The sequence below is a fragment of the Ranitomeya variabilis genome, chromosome 7, assembly GCF_051348905.1.
Source record: "Ranitomeya variabilis isolate aRanVar5 chromosome 7, aRanVar5.hap1, whole genome shotgun sequence".
Lineage (NCBI taxonomy): Eukaryota > Metazoa > Chordata > Amphibia > Anura > Dendrobatidae > Ranitomeya > Ranitomeya variabilis.
In genome coordinates this window covers 26270126-26294811 of record NC_135238.1, presented here as the reverse complement: position 1 = coordinate 26294811, position 24686 = coordinate 26270126, and the positions used below count along the sequence as shown (strand labels likewise).

Sequence of the window (24686 nt, the reverse complement as noted above, 5' to 3'; positions counted from 1 at the left end):
CCACTTTATCCCAAACCTCGCCACAGTCTTCATCCCAACCCTAACCCATCTCTTCAACCTATCACTAACAACTGGTGTTTTAAACATGCCTCAAGCTTTAAACATGCCTCCATCACACCTATCCTCAAAAAGCCCTCTCTTGACCCATCCTCTGTATCTAGCTACCGCCCTATATCACTTCTCCCTTATGCCTCAAAACTACTGGAACAACACGTCCATCTTGAACTGTCCTCCCATCTCTCTTCCTGCTCCCTCTTCGACCGCTTACAATCTGGCTTCCGGTCACACCACTCCACTGAAACTGCCCTAACTAAGGTCACCAATGACCTCTTAACCGCCAAGAGCAAGCGACACTACTCTGTCCTCCTCCTCCTGGACCTGTCCACTGCCTTTGACACAGTGGACCATTCCCTATTACTACAGACCCTCTCATCCCTTGGCATCACAGACTTGGCCCTATCCTGGATCTCATCATACCTAACAGACCGGACATTCAGCATCTCCCATTCACACACCACCTCCTCACCTCGCCCCCTATCTGTCGGAGCCCCACAAGGTTCAGTCCTTGGGCCCCTGCTCTTCTCCATTTACACTTTTGGCCTGGGACAGCTCATAGAATCTCATGGCTTTCAGTATCACCTCTATGCTGATGACACACAGATCTACATCTCTGGACCAGATATCACCTCCCTACTAACCAGAATCCCTCAATGTCTCTCCACTATTTCATCCTTCTTCTCCGCTAGATTTCTGAAACTCAACATGGACAAAACAGAATTCATCGTCTTTCCCCCATCTCACGTGACCCCCCTAACAAACCTATCCATTACAGTAAATGGCTGCCCACTCTCCCCAGTCCCACAAGCTCGCTGCCTCGGGGTAATCCTTGACGCTGATCTCTCCTTCAAACCACATATCCAAGCCCTTTCCACTTCCTGCCGCCTTCAACTCAAAAATATTTCACGGATCTGTACATTCCTAAACCAAGAATCTGCAAAAACCCTAGTCCATGCCCTCATCATCTCTCGCCTCGACTACTGTAACCTCCTGCTCTGTGGCCTCCCCTCGAACACTCTCGCACCCCTCCAATCTATTCTAAACTCTGCTGCCCGACTAATCCACCTGTCCCCCCGCTATTCCCCGGCCTCTCCCCTCTGTCAATCCCTTCACTGGCTCCCCATTGCCCAGAGACTCCAGTACAAAACCCTAACCATGACGTACAAAGCCATCCACAACCTGTCTCCTCCATACATCTGTGACCTCATCTCTGGGTGCTTACCTACACGCAACCTCCGATCCTCACAAGATCTCCTTCTCTACTCCCCTCTTATCTCCTCTTCCCACAATCGCATACAAGATTTCTCTCGCGTATCACCCCTACTCTGGAACCTTCTACCACAACACATTAGACTCTCACCTACCATCGAAACCTTCAAAAAGAACCTGAAGACCTACCTCTTCCGACAAGCCTACAACCTGCAGTAACCACCGATCAACCAAACCGCTGCACGACCAGCTCTACCCTCCCCACATGTAAAACGCCATGGAATAAATGGCGCTATAATAATATAATAATAATAATAGATAGTAGATAGATAATAGATAGATCTCGGTCACCACTGTGTGGTGTGTACGGGGGGGGTGTTACAATACTGCACACAGTGTACGCACGCCATGTAATCAGTGAGCAGTAAATGATCCGTAGCAATGTGCCATGGATACAATAAAGAGAAGCGTCATTACTAAACACAAACTATTCGCAGTCTGTGTACCACCAAACGTGTGGTGACTCATGAAAGTCTTTTCATAGCTCGTAACGGAGCCAAAAAGGAGACGATGCCGCACTGATACTAACCCTGCAATGTGCTATATGAATAAATAAATGTTACACATCTATAGAACATCACTTAAAGGGGTTGTCCAGCCAAGTAAAATAATTTTTGAATACAACTTAGAAAGGCATAACGTAGTAAAATAAGTCACACTATTAGTAGGAACTGCAGAAATGATAACGGGGCTTTCCTTTACTATACTGAGGAGTGGCAGCTGCTGGTGCGGTAGCTTTGCTCCTGTTCACTTCAATATGAGGTGAGCTGCAGTACCGGGAGCGGCCACTACACAACAAGCAGAGCTGTTTACAGCGGACCTATCTGATATTGACGACCTATCCTAAGAACAGATAAGCCTGGAAAACCCCTTTAAGATGATGACTTGTCTCCAAATTCCCCAGTTCTCAATGGGACAATCATCTGTGGGATGTGCTGAAAATACACGGCTGATCCATGGAGGCCGCACCAACACAAAATATTTGGTAGGTGGTCTTAAAGTTATGGCCGATCATTGTATATATACATTTATATCGTAATGTGTCTCCTCTCCCCTCCAGGCTGATCTCAGACGACACCACGTCTGCCCCCGAACATGACAGCTGAAGATTTTCTGTACGGTAAGGAACCTTTTTCCTAGCAGGGAGCCACATTTGCAATTTAATTCATTCACATTTCTCATACCGAACAGTAAAATACGTCGTAGTCATCGAACCAACCGGGATCTGCTGCTGGGGGAATAACGTATTATTAATATATCTCACATCTTCTAAATGCTAAAAGAGGAGTATAGCGCAGGCTTCCACTTAATTACAGAGGGTGGTAGGAAATTCGGGGGGAAAAGAAGTAAAACATTTTTGTACTTTCTTTTTGCAAACAGCGCCACTCTTTATCCAGAGGCTGTATCTGGTACTGCAGGATAATCTAATTCACTTTTAATGGGGAAAAAAGGGTATGGTGAATTGGAAAGGAATTCCTACTAAATATTTATAACTGTTCCTAGATTTTAATTAAATGATTGTGGAGAAGAGTCTGACCACAGTGACCCCCTAGGATTTATAAGAAAGGTGGTCCCTTTGTCCCCAGTGTAACTAGAGATACCTTCATCAACAGTGAATGGAGCGATGGTTACAAATATGCACTAAAACTCAACTCACAAATGTGATTTTGTGAGTCCCAATGTTTGGACCCCCAGTAATTACTTATCTATCTTGTGATACAAGTATTTGGTGGGAAAACATTTTTAACATCAAGGTACAACCTATTAGTGACCCTATTTCTCCCACTCATACAGAGCTCCGTATTGCCTGCACAGACAAAAAAATAATAATTTTCACATTCTAGCTGCCAGCAGCCACCACTAGAGGGAGCTAACAATCTCACCGCATACTGTTGATACATTGAACTCAATAATAACAGTATGCAGTGAGCTCCCTCTAGTGGTGGCTGTCGGTAATTCCGATTCTATCATGCATCTATGTCTCTGCAGGGGATTTGGAGCTCTGTATCAGGAAAAAAAGCAGGTTGCTAACTACAATAAAGACCTAAAAATCTGAAGGAGTGATTAGATGGGCATATGTTGCATCGTGGTCAGCAGTCACATTTTTAATATAATAAGCTTCTTCCCATTCAGTTGTGTGCCCCTTCTGTCCCTTATTTTAGTGTGAACGTCGCCTTTCACTGCAGCGATATAACTATATAAATGTGCCAGGTACCTAACGATCTGCTCGCAGTCAGGTCTCACTGCATCATAATACAGCACCACCTCGCGGGAAATCCTATAACTCTATCCCCTATTATTGCTGGCACAGCTGCACTCACGACACCGGGTATTCTTACTGCTAGGACACAGAGATTATCCAGCCTGTAGTATATTGTGATCCGCTGGGGGGAAATATGAGTGCGAAGGAAGAATGAGGAAGTATGGGGTCACGTATCACATCGCCGTTACATAAAGACAACAGATTTATTGTCTTACATCCTGGACTGTAAAACGGTCCCTCTCCTGATTGCCAAAAATGTGTGTAGCCAAGACAACCACTAGGGGGAGCCAGGTGAAGCTAGTATTAGACTAGTACCTGGGTGGTATGAAGGGCACACTGCCTAGATTCTCCTGACCTGAGCTTACAGCAGCATAGGCATATATGCTGCGCTTACTCTTAGACATCAGATTTATGGGAAATGAAGCCGAAATATGGAAGCTGCATTACGGTGATGAGAATAGTCTGTAACCTGTATAGTCACCATTACCGTGCTCATAACAGATGGCGCGCTCTTTCTGCTATTATATCGGTGGGTCAGACTACACTGTGGTATCCAGTTATGAGCCACAAATCCCATACTCATACTAAAGGGAAACTGTCAGGACAATTTTACCACTAAGGCTAATGGTAAGGCTATACAAGTCCCAGTACATCAATAAAAAATATACTGGTCTGTCGTTAGTAATCTGATGTGCCAGCACTGAGAAATCAAGCCCTTACACGTCAAAGCTCGATTTCTCATCGCGTGTTACGGGGTTACCGCGACAGTGTGGAGCCAGAAGACCGCAGCGTCTGACTACTCCTACGCCGGCACTGAGAAGAAGCACCTCTTCTTCATTTTAATGGTGTTTAGGGGTTAATCGGCCATGTTGGAAATCTCTGTGCTCGCAGCTGAGCTCGGTTAACCACTCCTTTTCCCCTGGGCTCTGATACATATCCTTGTCAGAGCTAGCATTTGCTTCATGGCTAATGGAGGGAGAGGTGTTCATGTGAGGAGAGATCTGTGACTGTTGCTTGGTTTGTGGTAATTCCTTATCATTCTGTATTTTAGTTTATTCCCCTGCCTCCACACCCCAGAGCATTTCTCTGTTATATGTGAGTGAATATTTTGTATGCCTGGAGTTTTCTGTTAACCCTTGTTTGTGTTGCCTTGTTGGTCGGGCTGGTGTACTACGGTGCACAGTAGCGCCCCTCTTCCCTGGGTGGGGGAAGAGAACAGATGGCGGGATAACTCAGGAAATAAGGCAAGGCTGGAGGCCCCGGCATCTTCACCTTCAGAAGTATCCCGGGGAGTAGGATGAGCTAGGGCGCCCCCCAGTGTTAGAGAAAGGGAAGGAGCCTCTGGTCCAGGGTCACAAGACAACTGTGTCGTAACAGCGTGTCCCGATTTCTCAGGTATCACTTTCCTTGTTGTACTGGGACCCATGCAGTCACACCACTAGTTTTATTAGTAACATTGTCCTGACAGGTTCACTTCTGTGCTGCAATGTGCACAGAGCAGCAGACGGCAGGAGACCCGTGTTCACACACATGAAGAGCACCAGCAGAAACAGCTGGCTTACATAGAGGTCTAAAATATTCTCCGACCGTGGCAGTGAACAGGTGCCGGCAGATTAAACTGCTGCTGTTTATTAGCATGGACTAACTTTCCCAATTTCCTGAGCATCCAAGTCCAGGAGATACATAAGCGGGACATTAATTTTGGCAGTTTTTTCACAGGGCAGGATATTCCTGGTGTGACGCATCAGAGCTGTCAGACAGTTTTTCGTTCTAATTGCAGTCTACTAATCTGAATATGCACCAATGTATTTACACTCACACGGCTGTGACTGGCATTTTGGATTTGGCTACAACAGCCAGGATCAGAGAAATTTCTGATTATGGCTCCGTGAAGAGATCTCCCAGACAAAGAAAATTATTCATAAAAAGAGCTCAAAATGGTTAAAAATGATTAAAGACATTATACTCACCCCCATGTGTCACCCACAGGCCCAGATCCAATGCTTATATGGTCCCCGCTGGCCTGTGGACAGGACGGAGGTGTCTGCCCAGCCTACGAGGAGACTGGGTGAAGCACTGGAATGGGACTTGCGTTGGATCGCTGACAGTGAGTATCACTTTTTTTATTTTCTTTTTAACTGGTCCAAGTGCTTTAAAGAATCATTTTTATCATCTGAAAAACCCCTTTAAACTCCTACATGCACATCACCTCCATAGTGTGATTTCTGGGCTAGCATGGTCGCCCGCGAGCAGCCAGAGGGATAGGCCAAATACATTAAACCCAAGAAATACATATTGATCAGTTTGTGTGCAATGGATACATTGTAACCAACACAGTTCAGTTCTGGGAAGGACAGAAAGGACAAAGACCACTGAGACGCCTCGGCCACCTTCCAAAAATAATTCACTCCAGGATAAAACTACCGCTGGTCTTAAAATCCTAGGGCCCGAGCACTGTTATTTTGTCATTGTACAGCACTGTAATGTTGTTATTTGGGTAATGTATGGTGGTATTACCTATGTACTGTACTTGGCAACTGTATGGCTGTATTATTTAAGCACTATACGGCTGTATTATTTGAGCACTCTATGGCACTATTTGAGCACTCTATGGCACTATTTGAGCACTCTATGGCACTATTTGAGCACTCTATGGCACTATTTGAGCACTCTATGGCACTATTTGAGCACTCTATGGCACTATTTGAGCACTCTATGGCACTATTTGAGCACTCTATGGCACTATTTGAGCACTCTATGGCACTATTTGAGCACTCTATGGCACTATTTGAGCACTCTATGGCACTATTTGAGCACTCTATGGCACTATTTGAGCACTCTATGGCACTATTTGAGCACTCTATGGCACTATTTGAGCACTCTATGGCACTATTTGAGCACTCTATGGCACTATTTGAGCACTCTATGGCTGTATTATTTAAGCTCTATATGGCAGTATTATTTAAGCACTATGTGGCAGCATTATTTGAGCACTGTGTGGCATTATTTGAGCACTGTATGGCCGTATTATTTGAGCACTCTATGGGAGTATTATTTGAGCACTCTATGGGAGTATTATTTGAGCACTCTATGGGAGTATTATTTGAGCACTCTATGGGAGTATTATTTGAGCACTCTATGGGAGTATTATTTGAGCACTCTATGGGAGTATTATTTGAGCACTCTATGGCAGTATTATTAGGACACTACAGTGGTATTTGAGCACTGTGGGAGTATTATTTGAGCACTCTATGGCACTATTATTTGAGCACTCTATGGGAGTATTATTTGAGCACTCTATGGCGGTATTATTTGAGCACTCTATGGCAGTATTATTAGGACACTACAGTGGTATTATTTGAGCACTGTGGGAGTATTATTTGAGCACTCTATGGGAGTATTATTTGAGCACTCTATGGCAGTATTATTAGGACACTACAGTGGTATAATTTTAGCACTGTGGGAGTATTATTTAGGCACTGCACAGCTGTATTATTTAAGCATTGTATTGTACTATACCTCTATAGTATATACCTATACTATTATTTGAGCACTCTATGGCACTATTATTTGCGCACTATGGCAGTATTTGTGCACTGTATGGCAGTATTATTTGAGCACTCTATGGAACTATTATTTGAGCACTCTATGGCACTATTATTTGCACACTCTATGGAATATTTGAGCACTGTATGGCAGTATTATTTGAGCACTATGGCACTATTATTTGAGCACTCTCTGGTACTATTATTTGAGCACTCTATGGCAGTATCATTTGAGCACTCTGGCTGTAATATTTAAGCACTGTATGGCAGTATTATTTGAGCACTCTATGGCTATAATATTTAAGCACTGTATGGCAGTGTTATTTGAGCACTCAATGGCTGTATTATTTAAGTTCCATATGGCAGTATTATTTAAGCACTATGTGGCAGCATTATTTGAGCACTATATGGCAGTATTTGAGCACTATATGGCGGTATTATTTGAGCACTCTATGGCACTATTATTTGAGCACTCTATGGCACTATTATTTGAGCATTCTATGGCAGTATTATTTGAGCACTCAATGGCAGTATTATTAGGACACTACAGTGGTATTATTTGAGCACTGTGGGAGTATTATTTAGGCACTGCACAGCTGTATTATTTAAGCATTCTATTGTACTATACCTCTATAGTATAGTATATACCGATACTATTATTTGGGCGCTGTATAGTGGATTTATTTAAACATTGTATGTCAATATCATTTAACTATGCTATGGCAGTTTTATTTGAGCACTGTTTGGCAGTATTATTTGGTTATTGTATGGCAATATTATTTAAGCCCTTTATAACTATTATATGGATAATGTATAGTGGTATTATTTAATCACTGTTTGACTGCATTTTTTAATCACTGTTTGGCAGTGTTATTTAATCACGGTTTCGCAATATTATTTATTCATTGTATGGCAGTATTATTTAATCACTGTATTGCATCTTTTTTAAGCACTGTATGACTATTTCGGCACTGTATAGCGGTATTATTTAGGCACTGCATACTGCTTTATTTGATCACATTATGGACATTTTTTAAAGGACTATTGCTGTGATTGTGCTACTTGATCCAGCCACAAGTATAAAGACCGCTGCCCTATACCGTCCTATTGGAAACGTACAGCCGTTTTTTTCTCTTCCGTCTATAATCTGCTTGCATAAAATGGTTTGTTTCTATGCTACAATTACACTGGATTTCTTTTTCATGCTGATGTATATTACCGGTATATAGCAGGTTATTATATCCTCTGTATAGGCACGCCATGACTACCCGCTGTCACTGCGCAGCATTTACGCTTTCCTGCGGTATTAATTCCCATACAATAGGCTGTAGTAACAAATAAATGACAAGGAAGCAGTTCTTACCTTGGAGTTTGAAATTCTTTCCGGTCCGCTGACCCCAGACTCTGTAAGACAAGAAAGACCCTTTTAGATATGGTTTGCATGGAGGATGAGGAGGAAATTCCACATACATTCCTTACTTGAGAAAGGATTAACTTAATGGTTCCCAACATTATTAGAGTGAAACTAAAGCCACTACTCTCACCATGCTGACCCCAACATGCCGTATATTTGGCATTAAGTGGGGCCCTCTGATAACATGGTACTCCGCCATCTCCGGCAGTCCCATAAGGAATGAATAGAGCAGAAGCGGGCATGCTCGACCACCCTATTCAGGCGGGCTCTGCAGAGCTCAGTTCTGGGGGGGGGGGGGGGGGATCAGTGGGGGTCCCAATGGTTGGTCCCCAATTTTGTGGTGTTGAATACGAATATGATGCTTAAATTTGCCGACTGGCTCTAATTGTCAAGATGCAGAGGAGGCTGTAATTACTTATGACACATTTCATGCAGGTTTATAGAAAAATTGCGTCTTTATTATTTCATCATCATCATTGCATTGTCAGTAACTCGTCTATTTCATCAGCTGTTTAATGTATTGGGCCTTCAGTATTACAACATCTTAGGGCGACCAATGAAAAAAAAATCCAACTCGGCTCCGATGACGTAATCCTAACAACAGTTGTGTCACCTACTTCTATAAATGCTCTCTGTGTAAGGTATACGGTTTTCGGATTTCTTTGCATATTGACATGTTTCTATATATTTTTTCAGATATGCCTCGTTCTTGCATTAAGAAAGGCGGAGAAGACACTTTTGTGTCACAAAGGCGAAACTTGACTCCCAGGATAAGGAAAGCCTGCAACTTTTATAAATGCTCTCTGTGTAAGGTATACGGTTTTAGGATTTCTTTGCATATTGACAGGTTTCCAAATATTTTTTCCAGATATGCCTCGTTCTTGCATTAACGCAGCGGATCATTTTTACTACATATGTGGAGAAGTCACAAAGGCAAAACTTGACTAAGATGATCAGGAAGCCTACAGCCTGTATATTGGCTGCAGAATAGGGCATCGGGACAAGAGTTGGGCTCCACACATAAGCTGCAATAGACGTGCATCACATCTTACCCCGTGGTTGCGTGGGAAGAAGCAATCTATGCCTTTTGCAGTCCTAATGATCTGGTGAGAGCCAACCCACCACACTGACATTTGTTATTTCTGTACGGTGCTCTCCATTAGACTTTACAGTATCCAAACACTCCATCTGCACTACACCCAGTCCCACATACAGAAGTACTACCGGTTCCAAAAGCATCACAAACATTTTCAGTTGAGTCAAGTGAGAAAGAAGAGGGCGCTTGGTGTCGTGAAGCATCTTCCTCTTAGGACCCAGATTGTCAGCAACCTGAACTGAACCAGAACTTATAACACACAGTGAACTGAGCGATCTTGTAAGGAGATTTGGATCTACCCAAGAGTCAGGCTAGGCTCTTAGGTTCAAGGTTCCAGCAGTGCAATCTCCTAGCCGGTGATGTTCGGATTTCTTTGTTCCGCAACCATGATAACTTCTTCATGGAGGGCGATCTTGTGGCATGCAACAACATCAACAGTTAAATGGAAGTTCCCTCTGCTGGTGCCTGATCGTAACACACAGCCCTAGTCTCACATCATCCAATCTGCCTGGGATCACATGAAGAGACAGAAGGATCTACACAAGCCTCATACACAGAAGATCTGGGGTCAGTTCTCCAAGATGTTTGGCATTCCATCAAAAACTGTGTGCAACTACCTAGAAGAATTGGTGAAAACAAAGGGCGGTCACCAAACAATGTGATTTAGATTTCTCTTTTGTTCATTAACTCTGCATCTTGTTAACTGATAAAAAATAAAGCTATTATTAACACTTGTATTTATTTTTTACCTGCCGACAACGTTTGCACAGCACTGTATGTGCACGACTAGACATGGAGCACTCATAACACAGAGTCAGTTTCATGTTTCACAGTCATGATGTATAGACCCGTAATGGAGAGACACGACTCCTGTCTGTAATGTCAAAGGTCAGTGTGAACAAGGTCTGTCTGACAAGGTGTGATTAGTCTCTCTGGGGAAGGTATGCTGCCCCTGCGGTATCCCAGCCCTGCAGGCCCCTATTATACACCTGCAGAGATACAGGAAATTCTGCAGATTACTAATCATTGTCAGACAAAGGAAAAACTAATTGGGCATAAGTTACCACTTCATTATCAACTGCTTCTTCTCACCTCCAGCTACAGGCACAAAGCAATCAGTGTGTAAATTGCTGAGCTCCCCCAGCGCCGCTTTCATACCGGGATTCGTGTGGATAAGGAGTTAACCTTTGACTCTGCGGAGACGGAGGGGGGCTTCCTGCCTGACTCTTCATGACTTACTCAGTGATTGACTTATTAGAGGAGTCCAACACCTAAATATAAGCCACTGTAATACCAATATATATATATTTATATACACACAGTGCTGGGCAAAAGTTTTGTGCAGGTGTGAAAAAAAAATGCTGCCCAGTAAGAATCTTTCAGAAATAGAAGTGCTAATAGTTTATTTTTAGCTATTGACAAAATGCAAAGTGAGTAAACAAAAGAAAAAGCTAAATGCCATCAATATTTGGTGTACCCTACTCTCAGTTCTAGATATTTGTACACAGTTTTTCAAGGAAATTAGCATGGAGGTTGTTCCAAACATCTGGGAGAACTAACCACACATCTTCTAAAAGATACACAACTCGCATTTTTTAATCACACCTGCCTAAACTTGACGTAAAACAACATCGGAATTTTCACACAGGTCCTATAAGTAGATAAAGGGAAGCAAATCAGACGAAAGTGTCAAAAATATTAGACTTTTGACGCTCACAGACATGTGACATTGGATAATTTTCCTCATTTAAAGCGATACAAAGTATGTGAACCTTTAGGATTCGCAGATAAATTGAAGATGGAATTAGAGTCAATCAGTGGGATAACGATCAGGAGTGAGTGGGCGACCTGTTTTATTTCCAGAACAAGGATCTATCAAAGTGTGACATTCACAACATGTATGTGATACTGTATCATTGTACAAACAATGGAGATTTCTGAGGACCTCAGAAGATGAGTCGTTTCTGGTCATCTGGCCTGAAAAGGTTAAACATCTGGCCTGAAAAGGATAAAAAACCATCTCTAAAAGAGTTTGTACTCCACTAATCCACAGTTACAGAGATTGTGTACAAACAGGGGAAATTTAAGACTGAGTGGTCGACCAACAAAGATCACTCCAAGATCAAGGCCTTATTCAGACGCCAGTTATTAATCTTAAAGGCAAAAAAAAGATGGATTTTCTGATGTTTTGGATCAGAGTGTCATCAGTGTTTGGTCACTGCATTAGTTTCTACTATTAGAGTTTTATTATCTTTTTTTTTTCCATAAGAAAAGTTCGGATCAAAATTGGACATATCTCCATTCTTTGTGCACAAATACATAGACATGTGAACTAGCAGCTATTATAGATTATCTGTGAAGATCACGGCTAGAACTCGTACGGGAAAAACTGAAATCTGAATAAGCCTCATAAGGTCACAAAGGAACCCAAGGTAACCTCTAAACAACTAAAGGCCCCCCTCTAATGTTAATGTTCATGAGTCCACCATCAGGAGAACACTGAACAATGGGGTGTCTGTCAGGACTGAAAGGAGAAAGAAAGTTGGAGACTGGTGCAAGATCCAAACAGTGGTGTTAGGGTGAGGACGGGGCAGCATGTAGTACCGTGGTTCAAAGGTTAGCACTGTTGCTTAACAGAGATGGGGTCCTGGCTTCAAATCCCACCAACATGGCTCTGAAATGACCCCTTCATATTACGGAGCAGCGTGGCACTGCCAACAGCACCTGGTGCATTATCAAAACCTCGTTAAAGTGGCGGTAACAGAAGTCTGGCGTAAGGTCTGAAACTCAACGTGTTCACATTGGTGGCTCAGTCGTAAGGAAGAATTACAGTCACGGTTTTATCATTATCTTTCCACGACTCTTGTGTCGCCATGAAACCTTAGGCTAATTGTATCATGACTCAGCCGTGTACTGATGAGCCCTGCAGTCGTGTCAGGACCAACTTTCAGCCCCTGCATATAAAACAATGCTTTTTCCATTTGCTGACAGCAAGCAGAGGTCTTGAAAACAAAGAATAAGGAATTTATAGAGACAGTAAATTGCAAAGTTGCAGAACTTTTCACTACACAACACAGCAGTCGCTCCCCGTAGTCTTGGGATGGATGAATTGGGGGGGTTGTATGTACAGTAATTCGGGATAAAAACTCCTGAAAAGACTAAATAGGAAATGGAACGTAATGCAAACCTTGACTGAAGCACCGGGGTGCATGCAGGGTGACACTCCTTCTCTTCCTCTTTTTAACTTTCCTTCCTTCCGCCTTCGGTTTAGCACCCAAAATTTGGAGAGCAGCCGGTGCGCCCCCGATGCCCCATGGCGCTGGGCCAGCAGGTCACCCCTATCTCCTCCGCCAAGGAGGGCAGCGCAGAGGAATGTGGGATCCTGCAGCCAGCTCCTGTGCAGCGCCCAGGGAGAATTGGGGAGAGCCGGGTGCATGCTTCCCTCTCGCTGCCTGTTGTACTTTTACTATCAGGTTGCTTGGCAATGGGCTAAAGGCAAAATCAACAACACCGAGGAAATCACAGGCCGCATGCTAATGGGTGCAAAGAAAAGTTTACTTTCTCCTCCTCCCCCCTGCCCAGGACCATCACCCAGCCGGCCATGTCCGATATGTACTACCAGGAGGAGCTGGCAGGGGAACATGCCCAGGCTTTATATCCCCCATTGTTCACATGACCGTGTTAACCTGTTAGGATCCGCGTTCACACAGATATCAGTATCCACAGCCCGAGGCCTCGCAGTGATCAGATGTGAGGGCGGATGGGGATCCGACACCAAACAACACACGATCCCTCCAGAAAGCATCCCCAATGTCACAGTCTGTACACAGAGCATGGTGAATGGATAGAAGAGGAAATATGGATGGATCCATCTATCTATCATCAATCTATCATCTATCTATCACAGCAGATAGTTGTTATGGACCATACATGGACTCACAAATGTCATAATATGTCTATCGTTTGCCATATACTGATCCAAAACCCCTGTACAGTTGCATTACAAGTGCCCGCCAGCAGCCGCCACTAGAGGGAGCTTGTGAGCTCACTGCAGACACTTATTCATTACTTCAATTAATAAACCAAATGCTGTGAGCTCCCCCTAGTGGTGGCTGCAGAAAGAAAGAATTGTATTAAAGTGGTTGTTCACGATTTTTTATTTTTCTGTTACTATGGACCTAAAAAACGAACAGACAGATAGTTGGTAGCAGCGGCAACTACCTGCCTGGGCTACCCAGCACTGTCTCAGAGCAGTCAGCAACAGCTCCTGCCAGCTACTCAGCTGTTCCACGCCGACACAGCAGCTCAGGCTCAGTTGACGGGGCGTGAGTCCTGACGTCATGCTAATTGACAGCTGGCTCCCCGCAGTTAGGTAGCAGGGAGCCGGCGGTCAATCAGCATGACGTGGGCAGTGACACCCCGTCAACAGAGTAGAGTGGAAAAAAGCCACTGCTGTCACCGTGACGTCAGCAGAGCTGCGACTGCTCTCTGCCGGCAGATCGGCACCGGGCACAACAGGCAGATAGTCAGCAACTTCTGGCCTAAGTCCTGGATAACCGCTCTAATTATGTATGGAAACAGGGCAGCTCAGACCGCTATAAAGACAGATGAAGAAAATCATTTCTGGCCTTTTGCAGTTCATTTGGGCATCGCTGGCACTTGTAGTACTAGTCCATATAAGAGGGCGGGACAGACATCAGGTGCAGCTCCCACCTTATTGCTATGGGTTATAGTGTAGTACATTCCCCCTCCCAATATACAAGTTATATACCAAAAATAAAAAACAAAAACAAAACACAAGAACATAATTTCTGGCCAATGTTCCCGAGTGCTAAGTAGCAGCAGTGTGGGCAGCGGTGATGGTGATCGGCATTACATCCGGCTGCCACCCACACTGCATCACCAACGCTATATTAAAGGAGCCGCCTGGAAACATCTATTGTTAGAGAGGTCAGATATTTGGAGCCGGGCAGCGACTGATTACACGCCTCACTTATGTTCCTTGTCAGATGACGCCAATGCTACGTCCTCTGCAGTTAGGCAGCGAGGACGGAAATGTAAAAGTTTCCATCAACTAAAGATAATTAAAATAAAATAATCACACAACTTTAATAAAATTTAAGTCTCAATATTTAATTTTTTTTATTCTTGCTGTCAGTGAATGGAAACGTTCTTGGTTACATCGAGCAGGTGCACCCTCGTGCATAATGAGGTTTTGGCTTTAGTTCTATACCATTTACAAAAAGGTAAGCTCAAAGACAAGATGTCATCAGAAAATGATCGTCAGTCTTCCCTGTGTGACTGTGCATGCAGAGATAGCTGTCAATCACTACTAGGACCGCCCACTGGACTCCTAAGCATGCAAACATCAGATGTCAGTGATTGTCAGTCTTCCCTGTAAGACCGTGGGTGAAGAAAGCTGTCAATCACTACTAGGACCGCCCACTGGACTCCTCTAAGCACGCAAATATCAGGGATTTCAATGACTGTTAGTTCTCCCTGTGTGACTGCGCATGTAGAGAGAGCTGTCAATCACTACTAGGATCCTCCCACTGGACTCTTAAGCATACAAACATCAGGACTGTCAGTGATTGTCAGTCCTCCCTGTAATACTGTGGATGCAGAGAGCTGTCAATCACTACTGGGACCTCCCACTGGACTCCTAAGCATTCGAACATCAGGGATTTCAGTGAATACATTACAATTTATACTGAATCTTTTCCCACATACCTATACATCATTCTGCTCAGCTTCTCCTCTATTCTGTGCTGTCCACAGATCGGATTGAATGTACGACTAGCCCCTTTAACGAGTTACAACAGTACAAGGCGAAAAAAAGTCCCTAAATACTCGATGGGAAATCCCTTTAACCGCTCTAGTGTTTCCGAGGTTCTCGGCCTGGTGATGAGGACACACGACGCACAGAACAGCTCCCATCTCCGGGAGAGTCTTCCATCGATTCCTACGAGCAGCAGTATCATTATCATATAAAAGCTCCATTCTTCTCATAACTCGCAGGTTATAATTCTACAAATTTCGTAAAGACCCCCAAGACGAAAAACCACAGTTTCTACCGATTTCCATTTGGGTGATAATTTGGCTCCGTTTGAGTAGATTAGGCCTCCATTACCTCTGACGGTAAAAGCCTATGTGGCGGGGACGCGCTCTGTTACATAAGCTGTGTACATGATGACATATTAAATGTGACATGTGGCCGGGGCGCCGCTTCCACCGCCTGCTCTTTTCCCAGTCTGCCGTGCCATGCAAGCTTTAACCCCTTCCTATTTGCACGGCGAGATTTTTTTTATTATTATTTTTTATATTTTTGCATAAGTTTTACTACTTTGGGTCAATTATTTACATTACAGCCTATAGAGAGCATCCAACTTTTTATTTTTTATTCATTTTACATATAAAATAGTTATCGGGGTTTATTTTTTGCCCGAAGCCCTACTTTTTATTGATATCATTTTGGGGTACATTCGACATTTTAATCACTTTTTGTATTTTTTTTTTTTTTTTTTTTAATATAGAGAGAAATGCGGTAATTCAGGTATTTTGATTTTTTTCCTGGCATTTAATGTACAGGTTAAATAACTTTATACTTTCCTAGTTTATTACAGATACAATTATATATTTATTTTTTTCACATTTCTTTATTTTTGAATGGGGAAAATGGGGGCGATTTAAACTTTGATATTTTTTTTTATATAAAAAAAAATCCCTTGTTTTTCAGTTCCCTCAGGTAGCCATAGTAACCCATTGGCTCAGCCATCGCACCATCAAGCGTACCATTTACTGACAGCAGCGATAGGAGCTACCTCCGGTCGCTGCTGTTACAGGGAGATTCCAGCGATGTAACAACATTTGCTGGGTATGAAGTGGTCTCAGCTTCTCAGGCCACTCCATACCCCTTCCAACGAACAGTACGTTACAGGTCGTTATGAGGTTAAAGAGATTTTTTTTTTTATTTAAATATATATTAGCCCTTGCAAAGTTAAACAATTTTAAAATATACTTTATTACCTTATTTTGCCTCCTTCTCCACCAAACAGTGCTGTTTTAACTGCCTAGTTCATGCTCCTTAAGAAGCTGCTTTCACCTGCTGCTCAGGAAGAATCCATCCTCTATTTACAATTAGAGTGCAGGTATCTACCTGTCCGAGTATCAGGAAGGGATCAGAGAGGCTCATACAGGGAAAGTCCTTTACTCTAGATTGTAAATTGAGGACCGATTCTTGCTGAGCAGCAGGTGAAAGCAGCTTCTTAAGGAGCATGAACTAGGCAGTTAAAATAGCATATTGTTGAGCCAGAAATAAGAAAAATGAGGTAATTAAGTGTATTACATACATTTGTAATTTTGCAATGGCTGGAGGATAAATAAAAATAAAGTTAGTCTTGACTTTGCAGGCAATCAATAGATGCATTACTAAAATAATCAGGGCACAATGTTGCCTCACTTACATGCTCGAGGGTGGGGTACGTGACGCTTGTCCCATCTGCCTTCACCATGGCTATAGATAAGCAGACACCACAGCATATAAAAAAAATTAACAACAGCGCCACTCTGGTCCATAGGTGGTGTCTGGTATTGCATGTAAACCGATTTCACTTGAATGAGACAGAGCTACAATTCCAGACCGAGCCTTATGAATGACGATGACGCTCTACCCGGAAAGAGAGATATGAACCCGAGCAACGAGTATACTTGTCACCACTAATGAGGATTTGACACCAACTGGATTTAGAAGGGTTTTATATAAATCCACCCTAAATAGGTTAATATTAATGCTGGAGATCCAACCTGTGAAAACAATAAAAACTTTTTTGTTTTTTCTTCATGACGTACAAACAGTCATATATAGAAGCTGCAGCTGTCGGTAATAATACCGCACAAATGGCTGATCACAAGCGCTATAGCTGCCCAAGGAAATACTCTGCAGGAAATAGCAAAAAAATATAAAATCCTGGACCAGCGATCCGCCGCTGTCACAACTCTAACGGCAGCACCCGAAGCAATGATATATCAGTGCCACTAAGAATAGTAATTCCTGGAGCAAATTCTCATTAAAAAAAAGTAATATCTGTAGAGAAAAACTTTGCAGTTATCAGCAGGTGCAGAAAGAACAAGAAATATTCTGCATTAATGCGATGGAGTAATGTTCTGCAGCGTTACCGCTTCAGTATGGGTTGTATATCTCCAGGTCTGTATAGGGCTAATCAATCAAAATATAAACTTTATTTATTTATTTTTTTCCTGTAAAGGAAATATCGTTTAAAAAAAAAAAAAAAAAAAAAGGCAAAATTGCCATTTTTTGGTCACCGCACCACCCAGAAAAAAATGCAATAAAGGGAAGAAAACATAGTATTGTACAAAGAAAATCTGCAGAAAAATAGAAAAAAGTCTTGTAAAATTGTAAAATTATTTATTTTTTATTTTTTTTACAAAGTTCAGAATTATTTTAAAGCTACCTAAATAGTAAAAATAAAAAACATAGTTACATAGTTAGTAAGGCCGAAAAAAGACATTTGTCCATCCAGTTCAGCCTATATTCCATCATAATAAATCCCCAGATCTACGTCCTTCTACAGAACCTAATAATTGTATGATACAATATTGTTCTGCTCCAGGAAGACTATTTATTTTAAATAGTAAAAATAAAAAAACAAACATAAAACCTCAGCATGCCTGGTATCGCTATAATCGTTCTGACCTGGAGAATTATATTACCAGGTCATTTTTATTGCGCAATTAATGCAGTTGAAATGAAACCCAATAAACTACGTCACTATTGCACCTCACTTGGATTTTTTCCCATTTCTCACTAAATGGTAAAATGAATTAAAAGTGCCACAAAAAAAAAAAAAATAGGAAAATACAAAAAAAAATTAAAAGGGAAGAAAACACGAAAGTGCAAAATCTAAAATTGGCTGTGTCCTTAAGGTGGTTAAACTTTATTAAGATAAACTAGGAAAACTTTAAGAAGGTCACAAGTAATGGAGACCAGTGTGCTATTTCCGGGGCGGCGGATCGGTCAGGCTCCTCTCTCACGTCAGATATCACGCTGCGTTCCTTCCAGTACAGAATATTTATATAGTCCATGCCTGCCTCTGTGACGCAACTGTCCGCAGGTCCAATAGCGATGGTCCCTGATGGAGGCTGAGAGGGTAAACGAGCACTTTACATCAGCCGTGAGTCAGCTTTCTATCAGCCCACACTGCCTGCTATTCTCAGACTCCCTCCGACTCCTACAGAATCCAATTCTGCTTGCGCGGATTGTACGGTTTTGACCTCCTCACCTGCTGATTCAGGTGATCCGACTGTCACTGATCCGATAACTCCAAGGAATCACTAGATTGAAAAGATGCTACAGAAACAATGTGTTCTAGATTCCTGGAAATAAAGATCTAGACCAATGACTACAGTCAAATCTTGCCATTTGATCATAACACACACCACCATAGGAAAACATTTAAAGAAATCACACCATGCAGACTAGTACAGCTGTTTGCACTCCTTTTTTACGAGATGCAGTCTTAGCAGCTGCCACTAGAGGGAGCCCACTTCTTACAATATTTATATTGCTTGACTACAATCACATGCTGCTAGCTCCATCTAGTGGTGACTACAGGCAGCTAAAATTACTTCAAAGGGGTTGTCCACTTTAGAAAACATCTCCATATACCCTGTAAGAATTTTCTGAGTTATTACAGGGGTGTCCTTTTTTTAGGATCTAAATCTTTTCGCCAGAATTGAGAGTGGCTATAAACAGTTTCTTTCAAATTGCTGCCCTACAGTAGAACGGGCATGTCATGCTTCTTCTCTCCTTTGGTGGCGCAGCAAGAAAATTGACCATTTGCTTCCACGGATCACAACTCATTATTGACTGACTGTCTCAGCAGGGAGTTAGGGAGCGCTTCTAATACATAAGGAAGGTGGAAAATCCCTTTAAAGGGGACCTATAACTTCCCATATATAAGTATTTTTTATTATCTGGTGTAAATGTCATCGTTCTCCTGAATCAGGAGATGTTTTTCTTTTTTTCCTGCCCCATTCCATTCCCAAGATACAGCCCCTTCATACCTGTGTGTAAATCTAGTATTTTTCAGAAAAGTGGGCGTGGTCCTCATCTGTTGGGAGACATTTTATGGAACACACCCAGTTGTAAAAAGATTAATTTATCTACAGGAAAGAAGGGGTCATATCTCGGAAACGGAGAGGCGCAGGAACAAAAGAAAAACTACGCCGGATTCAGGAGAACAGCAGCACTTAAAATGGGTAAAAAAAAAATATATGTCTGGCAAGTGACAACTTCTCTTTAATTAGACAAAAAGAGCTCCCAGTACAGACATGGAGCACTTTCATGGCCCTACTGGACATGTCAACACATATACTAAGCCTCCATTCTCCTTGTCCATCTCCAGTCAGTTTGGATGGAAAAATGTGGCTTCGGGACTCCTGTAATGGTCCATTAGGTTGTGTTATTCAGGACCTAAATGGGTGACCTAATGCCATTCACGTCATTATAGCACTAACTACAACTCCCAGCACGGTCAGACACACAGCAGATGCAATTTCATACGGCTAGAAAAGTAATCGCTTGCCTAAACAAAATTTAAATCATCCACTGCCACCCACCGCGGTTGTTCCCTGCCTGCAATGAGGCTGCTGTTCGCTGTCCAGATTTTTGCAGTGGAATGAGAGGAGGCACCGGAGGACTGTGTCAGCGACTAAATACTCTGTGCAACGGCCAAGATCACAGTCAGGCTAGGAACTGGATCCATACACACATCAGGATTACGCAGCAGGGAGGGGAATTTACGCATAAGGATTAGGGTTTCAGATAATTCCTAAAAATAATCACTATTATGTGTCCTACAGACCGGGGAGCTGACAGCATAAACAGCATCATTTAAAGAGAAATGGTCACTTGACACACACATATGTATTTTTTTACCTGGTGTAAATGCCTCGGTTCTCCCGAATTCGGCGTCGTTTTTCTTTTCCTCCTGCGCCTCTCCATTCCTGAGCTATGACCCCTTCTTCCCTGCATATAAATCTAGTCTTTTTTTAAGCCAACTGGGTGTGGTCCACAAAAACACACCCACAGTGAAGAGGACCAATCACAGCTGATTAAAAAGTTTAAAATTATGTTCAGAAATGAGGGGCCATATCTCAGGACAAGAGAGGCGCAGGAACAAAAGAAAGACCTCATCGGATTCAGGAGAAAAGCGGCATTTACACCAGGTAACAAAATTACATATTTTTGTTAAGTGACTGAACCCCTTTAAGCCAAATCTAAAAACTTATGAGGAAATTTGGTGAAGACAAAATACCATGTAGACATGAGATTTATTTCAGTAGTTAGTGCAGACCATCCCCGATCACTGGAGGAACAGGAATTTATTTTATTGGTTCCAGAGATAAGTGGCTACTCAATGCCCCATTACTCAAAACCCATGCACTGCTTATATTCAGTGTAGATCACGCTTATGTCTATGGCCAGCTTTGGGAAGCTGACACTATTTGACCTATAGGTGCTTCTCACAAAATTAAAATATCGCCAAAAAATGAATTTATTTCAGTCCTTCAATACAAAAAGTGAATCTCATATATTATATAGAGTCATTACAGACAGAGTGATCTATTTCACGTGTTTATTTCTGTTAATGTTGATGATTATGGCTTATAGCCAATGAAAACCCCAAAGTCATTATCTCAGTAAATTAGAATACTTTATAACACCAGCTTGAAAAATTATTTTAATATCTGAAATGTTGGCCTACTGAAATGTATGTTCTGTAAATGCACTCAACACTTGCTCGGGGCTCCTTTTACATCAATTACTGCATCAATGCGGCGTGGCATGGAGGCGATCAGCCTGTGGCACTGCTGAGGGGTTATGGAAGCCCAGGATGCTTTAATAGCAGCCTTCAGCTCGTCTACATTGTTGGGTCTGGTGTCTCTCATCTTCCTCCTGACAATACTCCATAGATTCTCTATAGCATTAAGTTCAGGCGAGTTTGCTGCCAATCAACCCCAGTGATACTGTTGTTTGTACACCAGGTATTGGTACTTTTGGCAGTGTGGACAGGTACCAAGTCCTGCTGGAGAATGAAATCTCCAACTCCAAAAAGCTTGTCGGCAGAGGGAAGCAAGAAGTGCTCTAAAATGTCCTCGTAGACGGCTGCGCTGACTTTGGTCTTGATAAAACACAGTGGACCTACACCAGCAGATGACATGGCTCCCCAAACCATCACTGATTGTGGAAACTTCACGCTAGACCTCCAGCAGCTTGGATTGTGGCCTCTCCACTCTTCCTCCAGACTCTGGGACCTTAATTTCCAAATGAAATGCAAAATGTACTTTCATCTGAAAACAACACCTTGGACCACTGAGCAATAGTCCAGTTCTTTTTCTCCTTGGTCCAGGTAAGACACTTCTGGCGTTGTCTATTGGTCATGAGTGGCCTGACACAAGGAATGCGACACTTGTAGCCCATGTCCTGGATACGTCTGTGTGTGGTGGCTCTTGAAGCAATGACTCCAGCAGCAGTCCTCTCCTTGTGAATCTCCCCCAAATTTTGGAATGGCCTTTTCTTAACAATACTTTCAATGCTGCGGTTATCCCAGTTGCTTGTGCACCTTTTTCTACACACTTTTTGCTTCCACTCCACTTTCCATTAATATGCTTGGACACAGCACTCTGTGAACAGCCGGCTTCTTTATCAATGACCTTTTGTGGCTTCCCCTCCTTGTGGAGTGTGTCAATGACTGCCTTCTGGTCATCTGTCAGGTCCGTAGTCTTCCCCATGATTGTGGAGCTAGTGAAAGACTAAGGGACCTTTATAAAAGCTTAGGAAGCCTTTGCAGGGTTTTTAATTATTCTAATTTACTGAGATAATGACTTTTGGGTTTTCATTGGCTGTCACCCTAAATGTTGATGATTATGGCTATGTTTCCACGTGGCGTATTTGATGTGGAATGGACGCTGCGTACAGCCGCAGCGTCCACATGTTACAGCATAGTGGATGGTATTTTATGAAATCCCATCTCCACTATGCGTACAAAGACGCAGGGGGGCAAACCTGCGTATATGCACATGTGGCGCGTCTTTATAGACTGCAGCAGGTCTATTTATCTTGGAAAATACCACAAAAATGTGCCTAAAATAAAAAGGCCAGTCTCTCTCTATAACCGTATGGTGGATTTTTAAAAAGAAAAAAATTAGAATTATCAGGGGAGCAGTGGAAATAAAATAAATCAAAAACTGGCCACTTGTGAGCTGGTGACAAGCCTTCCTTATATTACACTGTAAGACACTTTCATTCCTGTGTAGCACATGGGCTGGCAGAAATCAGCATGGTATAAGGAGTCACTGAATAGCGTCCCCTCCTGGCCCATCGCTATAAGGAGTCACTGAACAGCGCCCCCCCCCCGGCCCGTCGCTACAAAAAGCAGCATCGCCACTTTCTAAGCCTTCGAATACAGTGTTCTCCCAGCTACACACGGGCAGCCAGAGGCCTCGGCCCACCTGTCCCACTCGTATCTGACCGTATACAGCTGCTCTGCTGCCTGTATATGACATCAATCCATAATGTCATCTCCTGGGAATGTGTCGTTGATTTAGGCAAACTGTCTGTCCCTACATCTCACAGTATCACTATTGTTACACATCTGAAATACCAACATTTCCAGCATAGCTTTCCCCGGACACTGTCAACATTTCCCAGGAGCTGTAAACAGCAGATATTCAGTCTTTAGCCCCCCTGAAATTATTCCAGAAAATGAAGTATTTCTCCCAGAAAATTATTGCAATTACACATATTTTGTTATACACATGTTTATTTCCTTTGTGTCTATTGGAACAACACAAAAAAGTGAGAAAAAAAAGCAAATTGGACATCATTTCACATCAAACCCTAAAAATAGGACAATATTGTTGGCATCTTTCCAAAATTGTGGGTAAACAACTTTATTTCAAGCATGCGATGCTCGTTCAAACTCACCTGTGGCAAGTAAAAGGTGTGGGCAATATGAAAAATCACACCTGAATTCAGATAAAAAGAGAAGTTGGCTCAATTTTTGCATTGTGTGTCTGTGTGTGCCACACTAAGCATGGATAAACAGAAAGAGAAGAGAACTGTCTGAGGACTTGGGAACCAAAAGCGTTGAAAAAATATCAATAATCTCAAGGTTATAAGTCCATCTCCAGAGATTTTGGCAGAGAGACATAAAAAAGCTAGACTGCAGTTTGCCAAAATCTTTCTGTGAAAACATCTTGTGGACAGATGAGACCAAGATAGAGCTTTTTGGTAAAGCACATCATTCTACTGTTTACCAAAAACAGAAAGATGCCTACAAAGAAAAGAACACAGTACCTACAGTCTGTGACTAAAAATCATGGTTATTCCACAAAATATTGATTTCTGAACTCTTCCTGAGTTAAAACATTAGTATTGTTGTTTCTAAATGATTATGGACTTGTTTTCTTTGCATTATTTGAGGTCTGAAAGCACTGGGTTTTTTCTTATTTTGACCATTTTTCTTTGTCAGAAAAAAATACAAAATTTATTGCTTGGAACTTTGGAGACCTGTTGTCAGAAGTTTATAGAATAAAAGAACAATTTACATTTTACTCAAAAATATACCTATAAAGAGAAAAATCAGACAAACTGAACCTTTTGCAGTGGTCTCTTAATTTTTTGCCAGAGCTGTATATATACACACACACTATGTATGTGTTTATGTATGTGTGTGGGTCTATGTATGTGTATACAGACATGCCGAAAGTGTTGGCACCCAGAAAATGAAGTATTTCTTCCAGAAAATTGTTATATCTTTTGTTATACATTATACATCTGTTTATTACCTTTATGTGTATTGGCACTAGACACTACATTGCGATCCCAAATCCTTTGGTAATCTTTAGACTTCATGATGGCTTGTGTCAAGACACTCAGTGCCAGAGACCGCAAAATAATCCCAAAACATATACCCTGGAACCTCCACCATATTTGACTGTAGGTACTGTGTTCTTTTC

The 24686-nt window shown here is 42.3% G+C and overlaps 1 protein-coding gene and 1 long non-coding RNA gene across 6 annotated transcripts in view; one reads left to right on the top strand and one right to left on the bottom strand.

Annotated features, from left to right (window-relative positions):
* LOC143785632 (ankyrin repeat and fibronectin type-III domain-containing protein 1-like) overlaps positions 1-24686 on the bottom strand; it is a 269138-nt gene that overhangs the window by 147729 nt on the left and 96723 nt on the right. For 3 of the 5 annotated variants that reach the window (XM_077274664.1, XM_077274662.1, XM_077274660.1), the window contains one exon: positions 8498-8538. In XM_077274664.1, the coding sequence (XP_077130779.1) occupies positions 8498-8538 (41 nt within the window). Of the gene's footprint in view, positions 1-8497; positions 8539-12831; positions 13111-24686 lie in introns of those variants that run through there. The other 2 variants (XM_077274663.1, XM_077274665.1) reach the window with 2 other exon arrangements.
* LOC143785635 (uncharacterized) lies at positions 2381-9406 on the top strand. Its single transcript, XR_013218041.1, has 3 exons — positions 2381-2446; positions 5579-5696; positions 9245-9406. It is a non-coding gene; the product is annotated as an uncharacterized LOC143785635 (long non-coding RNA).